This window comes from Lepisosteus platostomus, chromosome 3 (genome assembly GCF_059453375.1).
Source record: "Lepisosteus platostomus isolate fLepPlt1 chromosome 3, fLepPlt1.hap1, whole genome shotgun sequence".
Classification (NCBI taxonomy): Eukaryota; Metazoa; Chordata; class Actinopteri; order Semionotiformes; family Lepisosteidae; genus Lepisosteus; species Lepisosteus platostomus.
The window spans coordinates 58,472,853-58,487,592 of NC_142613.1; the positions used below are offsets into that span (position 1 = coordinate 58,472,853).

The window sequence follows — 14,740 nt, forward strand, 5'->3', positions numbered from 1 at the left end:
TGTCTCCCCTTGTGGTCCAAAACAAAAACTGCCTCAGGAGAGGATAATGCCCTCCAGTTAGGCTCTGTTTCAACAGTGCCAGACCCATTATTATCACACGTGCCTTTTCTTAGACCATTATTATGAAGGAGAAACCTCTGTTCATCCAATGTGAAAGTGTTTCCAGTTTATGAATTACTAAAACACCTCCGTACACTTAATGCACTTTAGCAGTTCTCATGTATCACCCAGTCCGATTTAATATGCACTTTAAATACTTTGTTTAATATTACAGGACTTAAGACCATCTTAAACATTAAACCAACCCACCTCACTGAGACTGCTTCAGTAAAATAACTACAGTAGCTAAATAAATGAGTATGTCGCTTTGGATAAGTCAGCAATAACCGGGGGGGGGGGTTAAGGTGGACACTTTAGTGCCAGCTTTAATGTTTAAACTGTTCCAGTTCAAAATTCTGAAAACTAGGAACCTCTACTGCAAAACGTAATTCTGCCAAATCAGAATTTTGCCGACCATCTCTTACAGGCATCTTGAATCTCTTCACTGATCCGTTCCTGTTTGCAGAGCACACGCACTTAAAACACGGACTCGCACCTTGACAGGCCAGTACAGCTGTCACTTCACCGTGTTCAGGCCTGGGCTCCTGCAGAAATGACATGCGCCGCAGTTTTCACAGACACGCGGACACGCCACACTTGGAAACGTTTCTAGAGCAAGGGACTCAGTCCGAGTTTTCCCCACATTACCATTCGATCACTCTCCTTGCAGAAGAGCATAATCCCATGAAAGCATCTGCAGTCTTCAGGATATTACAGCCCACCATTTTCAACATTTTCCCCAAATTGGACACTGCAGTTCACAATAAGGGAACAAACCGAGTCCTTAGCATAAAAGGGCCCTCTCCCAACATAGTTCCTTGCCCCATCCCATCAGGAAACAAAAATACACACATTTTGAGAAGTTAACTTTTTTTTCAAAACAAAAATGCAGTATTCACAATCAAATGTTGACAGCTAGGTAGTAAAAAATATACAATGCATTTCCCACATTCCCTCATTGTCTTTTAGTGACCGCACATAAAACTGGAAGTAGACATTCATACTCAAGACCTTATTTTGTTTAAAGTTACAGCAGGAAACAAATTATTTTAAAAAGGGGATGGTACACTTGATAATCCAAATTTCACAATAAATTAGGATTTTCTCTGGGTTTGGGTTTGTGAAGGGTCAGTCCAGATATCAGCAAGTTTAAAGCACCAGCATTTTGTGAACAAGTGGACAGTGCATTTTCAAAGTTTCCCCTCCTTCAGGGGAAAAAACAAAAAAGAAGAAAAATTGCCAGTCCATTGAAATAAATGTTCCACTTATCCCTAAGACAGGAGTAGGCAGAACAACACTGCCTTAAAACCCCTTTGCTGGGTTTGGATTCACTAATCCTGGTTTGATAGAGGGATGGAAATAAAGCCTTTTAAAGTCTTTTAAATATGTGGATCCTGGTTCACCAAAAAACCCAGACTTGAAGAAATGGGTACAGTACTCTCATAACTCATCCTTCCCAAGGTCATCGAGCTCCACATCGCTCAGGTCAATATCGTCTTCCACAGGAAGCTGCAACACAAAGAACAAAATGTCAGGTCCCACACTTGGTTTGTGAGCCGAGTTCAACTAATCCTAAATGTTCCAGTTCACTGGTTACCACTGCAGATTTAGAAATACAAAGGGCTCAACAAGGTCATATTGCATTTATGGCATTTAAGGAATCACTATTCACTTAGTGTACTCCTATTTACCTCTCCGTCTTTGCCATCCCAAGACTCCACGGGATTAATCTTGGGAAGTGCTCCTCCTCCCACTGTCGCTGTGGATCCACGTCCCATGGAAAGGTCCCTGCACAAAACAGATCGGAGCGCTTTTTTATGGGATTTCGCAAGCGGCACCCAAGTGGAGGTTCTGTACTTCACCCGTTCCCACACAACCAGTAGGGGTCAAACCCCTGCAATTACAAAACCACCAGTCAAGGAGGAGAGGGGTTACCTGAGAAACTCATGGATCCCAGTTTCGCTGAAGGAGCCTTTCAGAAGGGCATACTTCATTTTCCTGGCATTGATAGCTGCCATGGCTGGATAGCCAAAGCCCCCGATCCCCAGCGAGGCTTCCAGATCCATCTGAGCTCCGGCTTCCGTCCACAACCACCTGCAACGACACCAAGTCTCAATGAGGACCGGAGCCATTACAGAAAATGTCTTTTAGAAACATAGTCCATCGACTTTTTTTTGGGGTGTGAGGCAGTAAAGCCCCAATTCTAAGTTGTGCAAGCCAGCCCCAAGGACTTCACATTCAGTTCCATCGCCAGCCAGGGAAAAACTGAAAAGACAGGTCTGAGTGAAGCTTTAAAACTTGACCATGCGATATGAGATCCAACAAGTTAGGAAGCCTTGGTGTTGAAAACAGCATGACATGAATATACATCAGGCTTGACACCCATCTGGTTTTATGGATTGTTTCCAAGTTAAAACAGAAAATGGGCATTCTTAAAAAGGATGAATTGTCTGACGGACTCCAGTGGCATGCAAGTGAACTAGGGCTTTTCCTCACAACTAAAAGTTTGTAGTCTAGAATGCATCATTACCCCCAAATCTTTTTCTTGTATTTTTCTGCCATTTTCATCATGACATCTAAGTATGCATTTCTGCCAGCAGCACCTGTAGAAACAAATAAATGCATGTGAACTCCAAACATTAGATTTGTCCCAGATGGAGGCCCATGTAGATTCTTTGATGTCCTCAAAACAAGGTGTGAAAGCAATTAAAAAGCAAACCATATGTTTTGGTATATAGCAAAAGTGTGGAATTTAAATCCAGGGATATTATACTCAAGCTCTATAAAGCACTAGTAAGACCTTGTTCAGAGATCTGAACAAAATATTGGTCGCCAAGGATATTGAGAAAGAATATTATAGCGCTAGAAAATAATTCACAGAAGAGCAAAAAGACTGTTCTGTGAAAACAAGAATCTGACGTACACTGACAAGTCATGAGGTTGAGATTTGATCCAAGTAAACAAAATCCTCACGAGTATAAGTGGGTTCAGACCAGGGCATTGTTTCACACTTAGTAGTGAGACAAGGGCATGGGGTCATAGGTGAAAACCTAAGGGAAATTAACGGAGGACAGAGAATAGGAAACACTTATACTCAAAAAGTGGTGTGCGCTTTCCAGGCAGATGGCTATGGTACAGACTCTGTGCAGCTTTAGGAGAGGGCTGGACAAAATTTTAGATTCACTTAGCTACTCCACTGCCAAAAGGGCAAGATGGGCCAAATAGCCCCATCATGACTGCAGAGCGTTATGTGATGAAATAAGGTCTTAGGATACTTAACTACCAACTGTAAAAAGCCTATCATACCTGTATCAAGAATGTGAGGCAAAACAGCAATGATGCAGAGCTGATAATCTTCACAGGTCTTCTTTAAAACGTCTTCGTTGAGGATCTGGGGAAAAAATGCAAAACAAGGATCAACAAAATTATTTTTCTAATGATTTAAAATGCACCAATGATCTCTGTTGCATGAAATGCACACCTGTATAAGCATTATTCCATCTAATACATACAAGTTTCAGAAAATATTGACTTGCTTCATGTCAATTGAAAGGAACCTTATTTGATGTAAGCGAGTGGTATGTCAGTAAAAAATCCTCAAAAAGAAATGGAAAACTTCATTTGGTCAATGTTCTAGACCAGAGATAGCTACTCCTCATAATGAAGAGCCTCAACACTCAAGATCCTTCTTATCAGATGGAGAACATAACCATTCAGTCATTAAGTGAAGCCTTAAAACAAGCACAACAAAGATAGCAGATCCTGTGGCTCTCTGAACCAGGGCTACCTGGCATAGCACTGCCCTGTACATTGTATGCTCTGGAACAGAAGAGCATTTAGTGATATTTCCAGTTGTACAAAACACACTCTTGAAAGCTGAAGAAGAACAAAGGCCAAATTGTCTCCTCTTATTTGTTGCCTATCTATCCCACTTAACAGTTCGATCACATCCAGCCGTTCCTTGAAAGAAGCCAGAATATCAGTTTTAACAACATAGCTCGAGCAGCTGGTTCCATACTCCCACAATAACTTAACTCATAAGCTTATACTTACAAGTGCAGGGCTCTAACCACTGTACTGCCAGCTTGGTAAAGTGGGCAAAGACAGAGGTGTAAAGATATTACATTTAGTAGCCCAAAGAAACCCGGCATGCTGCTGAAGGTGCTCACCTCTAGCAGCTCAGGAGGAGGAGCGTTCTCAGAGAAAAGATCAAGAGCTCGAGCCACAATGTCAGGCCTGGTCCTTCCCCCGTCATAGTCTTCTGGATCTTCACCTTTACGGAAGATTTTAATAGTCGGAAATCCTCGGACCTGAAGAATAGAAAGCACTTACGGTCAAGTCTCAGATTGCTTTCTAAAACTTTGGTCACAGAAACAGATGTCTGAAATTGCCTCTTTGCATTTATTTTAAGTGAGTGAATCCTCAAGGAAAAAAATAATACATCTTTGAGATCCAACTACATGCATCAAGGTAATACACTGCCAAGTGCTCTCTGGAGCCAATGTTCCTCAGTTTAAGCCTCACTTACTGAAGGTAGTGCTTTCAATTCAATACTTGATTCAGTTATAAATTTTAAGTAAAAGCTGAAATGCAAGACAAGTGGGTTTTATTTTTACCACTAGGCGTATCTTGTGTAAAACAGCAGGATGCTTACCCCGTATCTGCTAGCTAGCATCTGATGAACTGTAGCATCTACAGCTCCCAGCTTCACTTTGCCTTTTGTCTGCTCTTTCACATCTGTGGCAGCAGCCGCCCACTCTGGTTCCAAGCTACAGAAAACACAAGAAGAATTAACCATTTCGAAAACAAAACACTTAAAAAAGAATTAGTGTATTGTGAAGAATTTTGCATACGTACTTTTTACAGTGACCGCACCAAGGTGCAAAGAACTCTACCAGCCAAATGTCCTCGCTATCAAGGACGGTCTTATCAAAGTTGTCGTCCGTCAGCTCAATGACATCCTTCTTGCTACCGCTTCCTCCACTACTCTGCTAACACAAAACAAAGGGGTCTATGGCAGAAGAATACCAAAGATGCATATTTTACTTTTCACAGTTTCAGCAAAGTTTTCTTTCACCTTGGCTTTCATCGCTGCAGTTACGTATATGGAGATAATCCTAGCAGTGTCAGAGCCCGTACTGTGTTAAACATTTTTAAAAAATAATTTTACTTTTACAAAATGGACTGACTAATGGATGCGTTTTTAACTGGTAAAAATGTATGGAAAGGGGGTGATCTTGTTAATATGGGGAATAACTTTCTTTTCAGCTAAACAAAACATACAAGCCCCATAGAAAATCTGAAACCAGAATTAAGTTTTAATGTTTCCTTACCTCAAAAAAATGTAGCTGTCAACTGGATAAAGATATCCTTGTTTTTTTTTCCTTTTTACACATGATTCTGCTTACACTACATAAAGCATTCACTTTACAAATGCCCAGACTGGCTTCTCCCCCATTATGTCAAACAGGCAATGACTACAGAAATACGCTCTGTACCTGTCTCCCATGATCAGATCCACCGGTCTTTCCACCCAGTCTGTCCTTGACAATGGACTTCAGAGAGTTGAGAGCCGAATCTACAATTGCTTGACTTGACCTGGCACCTTTAATAGCAAGAAAACATCCGCATTACACAGCGCAGAGTACAAGCGTGATCACAACTTATACTGCTCCCTGTAGTTCATGTTACCTTGATAATCCTCTGGCTTGTTCTTGTTCAGACCAAATACCTTGATTGTGGGAAACCCTCTGATGTTGTATTGACCAGCAAGAGACTTGTGTTGATCAGCATCCACTGCACCAACTTTAACAACACCCTGAACAATTGAAACAGGACAGCAAGACTCAGTTATGTGCTGCTGTAGCACAGTGATGAATCACTCATCAGAAGACATCTGTAGCGACATCATAAAACTGCCTTGGACAGTACATGGCGATTAAAAAAATTAAACCACTCAGAAGGCATGACATGATAAAAATACATTTTCTCTAAACCTACACCCCTAAGTACACATTAGAACACTACTGTATACCTATACCCCAACTATACAAGTAGTGCAATTTACTGAAGTACTTACTTTTAAAGCAGTGGCAGCTTTTTTCCAGTCTGGTGTTAATCTTTGGCAATGGCCACACCTGTAGAAAGGATGTTTTATATTGTTTACTTTGCAGATGGCAGTAATTCACAGTACTGTACAAAGCTTATCTCTGCTCAAGAAGTCTCGATTATCAGGCAGTTAACACTTTACAGAAATAAAAAGGCTGTCAACTGACAATGCAACCAAAAAAATGGTTTGAATGCCAATATTCGTAATAAAAAGCTATTCAAAACTGTTCTTAAATATCAATACAAGATACTGCATCATTCTTGACTTCCCCCAAAAGTGCAGTCACACACTTGTGCAAAGAAAATCAGCTTTGCACAACTTAAAAAAAATAAACTTACCAAGGAGCATAGAATTCTACAAGCCACAGGCTATCGCTCTGTATAACCTCCCTGTTGAAGTTTGATGGAGTAAGCTCCACTACATCATCGCTTGAAGAATACAGGCCATTAACAGTCAGAATCAAAGTGCAGGCCACCGCACCTGAAGAAAGAAATAGGACATCATAGAAAACATAAGATTTGTTAACGAACTAGACTGAAAACTTTAATTTCAGCTAAAATAGCAGGTTCGCCCTGAAAGGTTTATTAAACTGCTTTGGATTGCCCACTATACAAATAATGCCATACTTGCTAAATAAAAACACTTTCCAATTACAGCATTGCAAAATTGAATGTGACCCAACAGTAAAAATTATTTTTCTTGCAGCTTGGCAGGAGGGTCTTCCCATGATGGTAGTTAAACTCACACAGGTCTGTAAAAGCCCAAATCAAGAAAATGTCCAGCAAGACCTGTTGGAATTACCAATAAACTATTCAAACAGTAGTTGGGCATACAATGTGGAGTTCTCCCTCATCTCCAAACCAACTCCAAACTGTGGATCCCAGTGCTCATACGTAAGAGCAAATTATAGTGTGGATACCTGCATTACAGCTACAAATACACAAGACCAATCGCCATACAACTCACTCCAATGAATATTATAAATATGCCTCAGTGCGTTTTTAAACAGCAGTAAAAACTAAACGACCCAATGCAATCGTCCCAGATAAAAACAAGATCATTGACTTCATGACTAAAGCTTGACCCAGGTATGCGCTTCCCATTTAGCTTTTCTTTATTATATACACCGCAGAGAAGTAAAGGTTTCCAAGGAAACATACAGGGCGATGACTTACCTAGGACAAATATCCTCCTGGCCTGTAAACGTTTTTTAATGACAACGACATTTTGCCTCGAAAACATTTTTTGTATGCGTTTTAAAGAGTTTAACGATTTCTTTGCAGCAGAAGATACCAGCGTCTGGAGGACCGTAGCCTCGGCACATTAACTTGGATTGGAACCATTCGGCTTCAAAGATGATAGTATAAATGTAGCTACCATGTCCTACTCTTCCTTTTAAGTCTACAGGACTTTCCTTACAACATTAATGCAAGACTTAACATGAAGCATCGTAGCCTGGTTCATTTCGAGCACACGTTATTTTTATTACGTCTATACAGACCAACACTTCCCCAGAGCTCGTCGGTAATGTTACGTTTCAGTGAATGATTATGGATCAGGCCTTCACTAAGTGGAAAACGCGCCGTGAATATCGGATGAAGGAGATTCCCCCCAACAGTCACGACCTATTAGTGATGCAAATGTAAATAAAATTAACCACTAATGCAAACAAAGCCCGAGCGTATGAGCTTCCGTTCTCAATAAATAAAAAAAGCGTCAAAATGAATCTTTTTGCTAATCACAACTTGGATATAAACACCGTTCATTACAGTCTCCAACACTTTACACCTAAATACTGAAAATCCCACATTATGGATCATACAAAAACACAAAAACTTAGGCCGACATACAGTATGCAATACTAGAACATCGAGAGGGAAAAAAAAAGGCAGCCTCAGTTTGACATCTCAACGGCTTATGGCTGAATGCATGCCAGCAAATTAAAGATTTCCTACCTATTAAGGTATTCATGTTTGATGTTTCTGTTCTCCGCAAACCTATCTCTTCCCCAAATCAAAATCGCAGTTCCTTCAAGTAGCGCTCACATGCAGCGCACCGGGCTCAAAAGAGACAGCGAACCTCGCCGTGTCGGCCGCTGATTGGCCTGCGGCGTGTGTGCCGAGACGCGCCCAATCGGAGCGAGCCGTGTAGTTTCCACGCTCGCTGACTGGCCTGTGAGGCTGTAGGAAGCAAGCAGCTGTGAGTCTCACACCGGGGGCGGAAGGTCGGCGTGGAGGGTGCTGAGAGGGTCTGAGCTGAGTTTGCTTGATGGGTAGTAAGGTCGGGTCTTGGAATTTCAGTTTTGCCAGTTGCAGACTTTTTGGTGCACATGACCGAAGACAACAATCAGGAGTTTATACGCTAGAAAGAGTGGTGTCGTGTCTCTAGGAACTTAGAAATAAAAATACAATACAGTACACCGATTAACGATGTCACTCCATGCATTTTGTACTGTATTTACCCCTGCGTGTTTTTAATAATAATAATAATAATAATAATAATAATAATTGCTTAAATTATATAGCGCTTTTCTGGACACTCCACTCAAAGCGCTTTATAGATAATGGGGACTCCCCTCCACCACCACCAATGTGCAGCATCCACCTGGATGATGCGACAGCAGCCATAGTGCGCCAGAACGCTCACCACACATCAGCTATCAGTGGGGAGGAGAGCAGAGTCATGAAGCCATTTTTTAATGTGATTTATGCAACTATCAGTGGGAGCATCATAAATCATTAGACACGGAAGATCAAACGTGTAGAGGGTAGTTTTCCGGAAGTCATCGTCACTTCTAAACACGACCTGCTAAATTAAAAAAAAAGTGTCTATTTGACTCAATTCTTTAATTTTACGATTTCAACTTGTACATTTGTAATTTAAATTTAATTTATATTATGTTTATTCTAAGAAACGGTAGCCATTCGGACAGTGTTTTACTTGGCTAAATTGATCCTAGAAAATCGTCCGGTCGTTTCTTGAAAGAAGCCAGGGTCTCGGCTATAATAAGTTCCAACACTGTGAGTTGCTTGGATAGGAGCACCCACTAAGTAAATATGTAATTGTGTAGTATATAACAACTTCAGAATTCAACATTATAATAAATAATAAAGCAAGCAAAAAACTATACAAGGTACTGCAATTAAAACACAGGAATAAATCATAGGATCTATGTGTTCAGTCTGAACAGGTTCAAAATCAAACGAGAACATAAACATACAAACAAGAGGAGTCCATCTAGCCCGTTTGCCTGTTTGGTCAGTAATAACTAATTGAGCAAAAGATCTCATCCAGCTTTTTTTAAAGGAAGCCAAGTTACTGGTTTCAGCAGTATGACTGGGTAGCTTGTTCTATTCTCCCACTGCTCTTGGCATTAAAAAGTGCATCAATTCTAATTTTAGATGCTCTTATATGTAGTTTCCTAATTTTGTTTGCGTTGTTATTGCTTTCCACAACTAGAAAATTCACCTTAGGGTCAGAATAAATATTTGTTTCTAACTCACATTCTTCTTTCACATTTTTTTGGGCTTTTTAGTAGCAGTATGCAAACCCATGTCCTTGTCTACTGTACATTTAAACATCATTTGCCAGGTGTTTGCCAGTCTTGAAAAGACTTAAATCTGAATGTGACCTAACATTTATTTAATCAATTTTAAGAGTTTTCATACAGTTCTTTAATATATAACAACATCTTAACTTCCAACAATGAAAGCACAACAGTGTACCCAAATGTAGCTAGAATTTACACGATGCTCACTCCTAACACATTTACATCAAAGACAAGACTGATCATTGTCATTCTAACCCCTGTAAAGCCTGATATGTATCAGTCAGTCGGACACACAGTAAGGAAGCACAATAGTTACTCAAGAGATGCTACAATATATAGATGGGGCCGACTGCGTGAGCACCAGTCTTTCTTGCTTATTGCTAATTTTGCAATATTAGACTTCTGCACATACCTAATCTTTTCAACTTCAAACCCGATGCAAGTATCTCTTATTGCTTTTTTGCAAAGAAAGAGCAGTACATCACTTTTCCCCCAGTGTTTTCCCAGTGTGCAATGTGTGTCTGTAAGATAACAGTTTCAGTGATTCGTTTTCCTGAGCAACCTCCAGAAAAGTCAAGTGGGAGGAATGCAGCTTTGGTTTTCATTACAATGAAAGAAAGCCTAAACAACAAAGTTATGAATTAACCCATTCTTCAATGGTAAGGTGATGTTTTCTAACTAAACAGACCTGTTCATACAATTTTTCTCATCCTACTCATCTAGCCTTCCTCTTTTTTTTCTCTGAGATTTACTATATATCTGTTACCAAAGAAATAATATTTCAGTAATATCTAGAACATGTGGAGATCACTATCATTTTTGTACCCATACCAGGGACCACAAACACTGTTTAGAAATATGAAAATTCAAAGGTGCAGCGAGAGGCTTTGGATTATTATTTTTTTATTTAAGATGACCTTAATTAAAATAATACACAATACTAAATCAGTTAAGTAAAATATATTTGCTTCAACAGGCTAACTGTAACTAGCTCAGATTAATATTTGTCCACTACTTCAAGCAGTCTGCATCTCTGACTATTACAAAAGAGACAGAATGGTGATTTTATATATGAAAGAATGAATCTAAGTAATTATTTTCATAAAGCCCTCCATTTACTACCTCCAATAACTACTTTTAATTAATAAAACTCGGTTTGCTTTCTGCTGACCTTATATTAATAATTTCCATAAGTATAAGCACAGAAATCATCCACCATTAATTAATGATATCAGAAGTTTTACAGGGGCGTAGGTGTTACTTTTAACTTTTATTAGTGAGTTTGACTTTAGTAAGTCTGTCAAACGATATCGGATCAGAAGTTGCAAACATTGTAGAAGCAGCAGTGGAAGTTTAAAACATTTCAGATGGTGTCTGAAACAATCTGGCCAACCAAGATTTGGCGTAATTGATTATGAGTAAACAAGTCAGACAAATAGCTGAATAGTCTTCCTTTATTTGTAATTTGGCTTGTGTTCTTCCATCCATCAATCATCTAACCTCGTCATCCAGGTCAGGGTCGTAGGGGAGCTGAAGCCTAACCTGGTGAGCAGTGGGCACAAGGCAGGATACACCCTGGATGGGCCACTAGTCCATCACAGGGCACACACTGACACAATCACGCACACCAGGGCCAATTTTTCCAAGAGCCAGTTAACCTGCCAGTGTGTCTACGGACTGTGGGAGGAAACCCATGCAGGCAGCACCCCAGGAATTGTCCCCAAGGCCCTAGTGCTGCGAGGCAGCAAACACTGTACTGTATTCTAATGTTCCAAAAATCTGTAAAACTTACCAATATGGTACATGGTTCTAAGGCAACACTGCCTTAGTGCAGTAGTGAGTGGATATATTGCATGTGATATATTGGATTCTGCTGGTCAAGGTGTAACAGGCCTCATGCACTGAGCCAGTTACAGTAGTCACATCACTTACCTCTGAAATCCAGACAGTGTATACAGTGCATAGGGTTCACTGGAGACTGTGATCGAATCCTGGTAGGGACAGGTAGAGCTTCGCTTGTTATGTGCCCTAAAAGCTTTCATTCAGGAAATCTCACCGATAACCAGCTGCATGTGTGATAAGTGGTCATGCATTTCATTTTGACAGCTCCACTTGTTAAACCGTTAAATGTTAATGGTGTGCAGCAGGCGTTACGTGCCAGTAGCCTTGCTGCGCAACAGATCATGTGAAGAAGTGAGCAGCTGCACATTTTTGAAGAATCTAATTTAATTTTTTGTGTGAAGGATAGCACTTACTATAGTACAGTGTCAGTAAAGATCATGCCAGGGCACTGGTGTGGGGCAGAGCAAAGAGTGCCACCTGCTGGTCCACTTACACCACTTACAACATTGATCTGGTTTTCCTTACGTCTCCAATCCCTGTGATGACCAAAGTTTAACTTCTGTGATCTGACAAGGTCAACCTACAAGATGGTACTGCAGCTCTAATTCAACACCTTATACATACAGTATAATGGCATAAGTTACATTACCATGACTAGAAATTATTATAGTATTATGAATAAGAAAGAACTTGTAAGAAAAAAAAAGTTGATGTTTAAGTCAATGTTTTTCTGGCATGGGTTGGAAATGTAATTGAAAGGATTAAAGTATCTTAATCAAGAAAAAAGATGCAGTAGTCTATGATTTTTGTGCCCCACACACTGTGACATTCTGGAGTTCATAGCTTCTGGGTTTTAAACAGCAAGCTAAGAATCTCATTACAGATATCGGTTCTCCTAGCACTGCCTTTATGTCAGCTTAATACTCTGTAGGTAGGTTTGCTTTTGCAGATCATCCCCTGACAGATCATTGTGAAGCAGTCAAGGAGCATACTGTATGCATTCCTTAAAAGGTTTAGAACCCTCGTTTGAAATAAAAAAAACAAAACTCTGTATCTGACAAGATGAGGCTATATGTTGTGGAAGTAATGTTGGTGCCCTCTAATTTTTAACCTTCCTCACATTCTAATATCTACCGTGTGGGGTTTGTACACACTATAACTTTATGACCTATAAGAGCAGCGACCCAAAGGGATGTGAGCTCACAGGGATGTGGTCTGGAGATTATGAGGGGTGGAAAGCATCCTGTGGGGCGACAAGCCTTCATATGAGAGAGGCTGGGTTTGGCAGCACTCCTGACAACATTTTCAGTTCACATTGCATTGTTCTGACTGTCTTACTTTGGTAATTGCTGTTTGAGATGGTGTCTTCCTTCTAGGATTTAGGTCATGAATACTGAAGTGGAAGATACACCACATTCAGTATATTTCATTAAACTGAAATATACTGTAAACATATATATATATATCTCTGCCAGTATTTTTGGTAATATAGCATGCAGCATGCCTGTCACTGGCTCTCTACACAGCCACCAACCCAACACTTTCTATGATCTTGTCACTTAAACCACAGGAGCTCTGCACATAGTCAGTCGCTACTTTATCTAATGTTTTCTTTTTACAGGATGGAGCCTGACTACGTTTTACAGTATTAGGACATAAGGTTACAAATGAGTTTTCAGCAATTTACCCTGTCTAGTCTGTTGGGTTGCTCATAGTTAAGTGATATGAGGATTTCATCCAAATTACATGTTAAAGTTGCCATGGTCTCTGTTTCACCTTTATTGGTATTTATAATTAATAAGATATCATTCCCATATTTTCTTAATTTGGAGACACTGGGTTTTTGGTGGAGTAGAATAGAGTGACTTTTGAAACAATGAGTAATAAAGCATCAAAGCAGAGCAGAAGATGTCGCAATCTGAACAGCATGTTAATTAGCTGTCAAGTCAGTATCTTCCAGCATGCGTCCTGGCAATTGTTTTGTCTGCACTGACTTCAGTCTACCCCAGACCTCAGGGTAGTCGCCAGATTTGCTCAATCTTAATTGTAGATTAACTTTTCTCCTCTTAGGGAAAAGATACATTCTCATCAGGGACTTGACGGTCACTATCCTTGATCCTAAGTGGCTTCAAAAACACATTTACTTAAACTGTTAAATTATTCCCCATAATAATTGTGTATTTATTTACAGTGCCTTCCAAACATGTACGGATAGCAAAGTCAAAACTTTTAAAATTAAGAAATTTGTTTTTGTGATCAAGAGATTAAAAAGGATTGTAAATTCAATATAATATTTATTTTATTTTTGAGTAATTCTGTGCATACATTTGATAATATTAAGTAAATATATGTTCTGTTCAACACAGAGTTTTCAAGTCATAAGTACCTGTGATAAGGGACGCTGTGACAAACTCTGAAACACGCATACTTCCACCATCCCAACATTGTCACCTCAGTTGTTTGTATTTTAAGTGGTCTGTTCTTTCAGACCCTATCTTAGATCCTTGTTCTTACTTATCTCTCCGGAAAGGCGGCATGGTCCTCTTCCTTCTGTGCTGCTCTCGGCGATCTCTTTCACACTCAGCTCATGAATCATTACTCTTTTATTCCATCATCACACACCCAGCAGCAGAGTTTTCAACACTATGTGCTCCATGGCGCCTAGTTCTCCTTCTCTTCTGTAACGTCACTACTCAACTCTAGACCTCACTCATATTCACCACCAGATGACTCTCCAGCACAAACTTTTGTCCCTGACAGAGCTTCAGTCAGAAATGCTTCTCCCTCACTCTTTTGCACTCTGAGACACCTGTCTCAAGCTGTGCCATCTAGACTCCTCTTTCTCTCGCTGCTGTGGGGAGAAGGTACACTGCTGCCTTGCCAGGCGGTTCCCCTCTCCTCCAGGTGCCAATGCCTCCAGTCAGCCCTCTCTGGCTCAGCTGGCTATCCTAGTTCCTCAACCACACACTTCACCCCCACAGGGGCCGGCAGATGCAGACCAGCTGTGTGCCTCATTGCATTCTGCAGGTTTTCCTAATGAACAGGTGGCCATCTTGGCTCAAGGCCACACCATTGCGCCTGGGGTTTGAGCCAAGATGGCAGCCTTCTTGCAAAACCACCTCTCTCTACCTCTCAGGCAC

General features: G+C 40.4%; 1 protein-coding gene across 2 annotated transcripts; it reads right to left on the reverse strand.

Moving 5' to 3' along the window:
• Positions 1-952: 952 nt before the first annotated feature.
• On the reverse strand, positions 953-8,321 carry pdia6 (protein disulfide isomerase family A, member 6). 2 transcript variants are annotated; one of them, XM_088626186.1, is made up of 13 exons: positions 8,164-8,321; positions 6,547-6,688; positions 6,179-6,236; positions 5,791-5,917; positions 5,598-5,704; positions 4,957-5,087; positions 4,754-4,868; positions 4,269-4,409; positions 3,406-3,490; positions 2,630-2,702; positions 2,035-2,193; positions 1,791-1,887; positions 953-1,608 (listed from the first exon to the last, which is right to left on the reverse strand). In XM_088626186.1, the coding sequence occupies exons 1-13, from the start codon at positions 8,177-8,179 to the stop codon at positions 1,540-1,542; spliced, it is 1,320 nt and encodes a 439-aa protein (XP_088482312.1). In that variant the 5' UTR covers positions 8,180-8,321; the 3' UTR covers positions 953-1,539. The 2 variants fall into 2 exon arrangements, with proteins under 2 accessions (XP_088482312.1, XP_088482311.1); XM_088626185.1 differs by having other exon boundaries at positions 4,957-5,090.
• Between the last annotated feature and the right edge of the window lie 6,419 nt (positions 8,322-14,740).

Coding starts and splice junctions, on each gene's coding strand:
- pdia6 (XM_088626185.1), bottom strand. Junction 5,091..5,597: donor GATCTGATCATGGGAGACAG/GTACAGAGCGTA, acceptor GTTTTGTGTTAG/CAGAGTAGTGGAGGAAGCGG. Junction 1,888..2,034: donor GGGATCCATGAGTTTCTCAG/GTAACCCCTCTC, acceptor TGTTTTGTGCAG/GGACCTTTCCATGGGACGTG.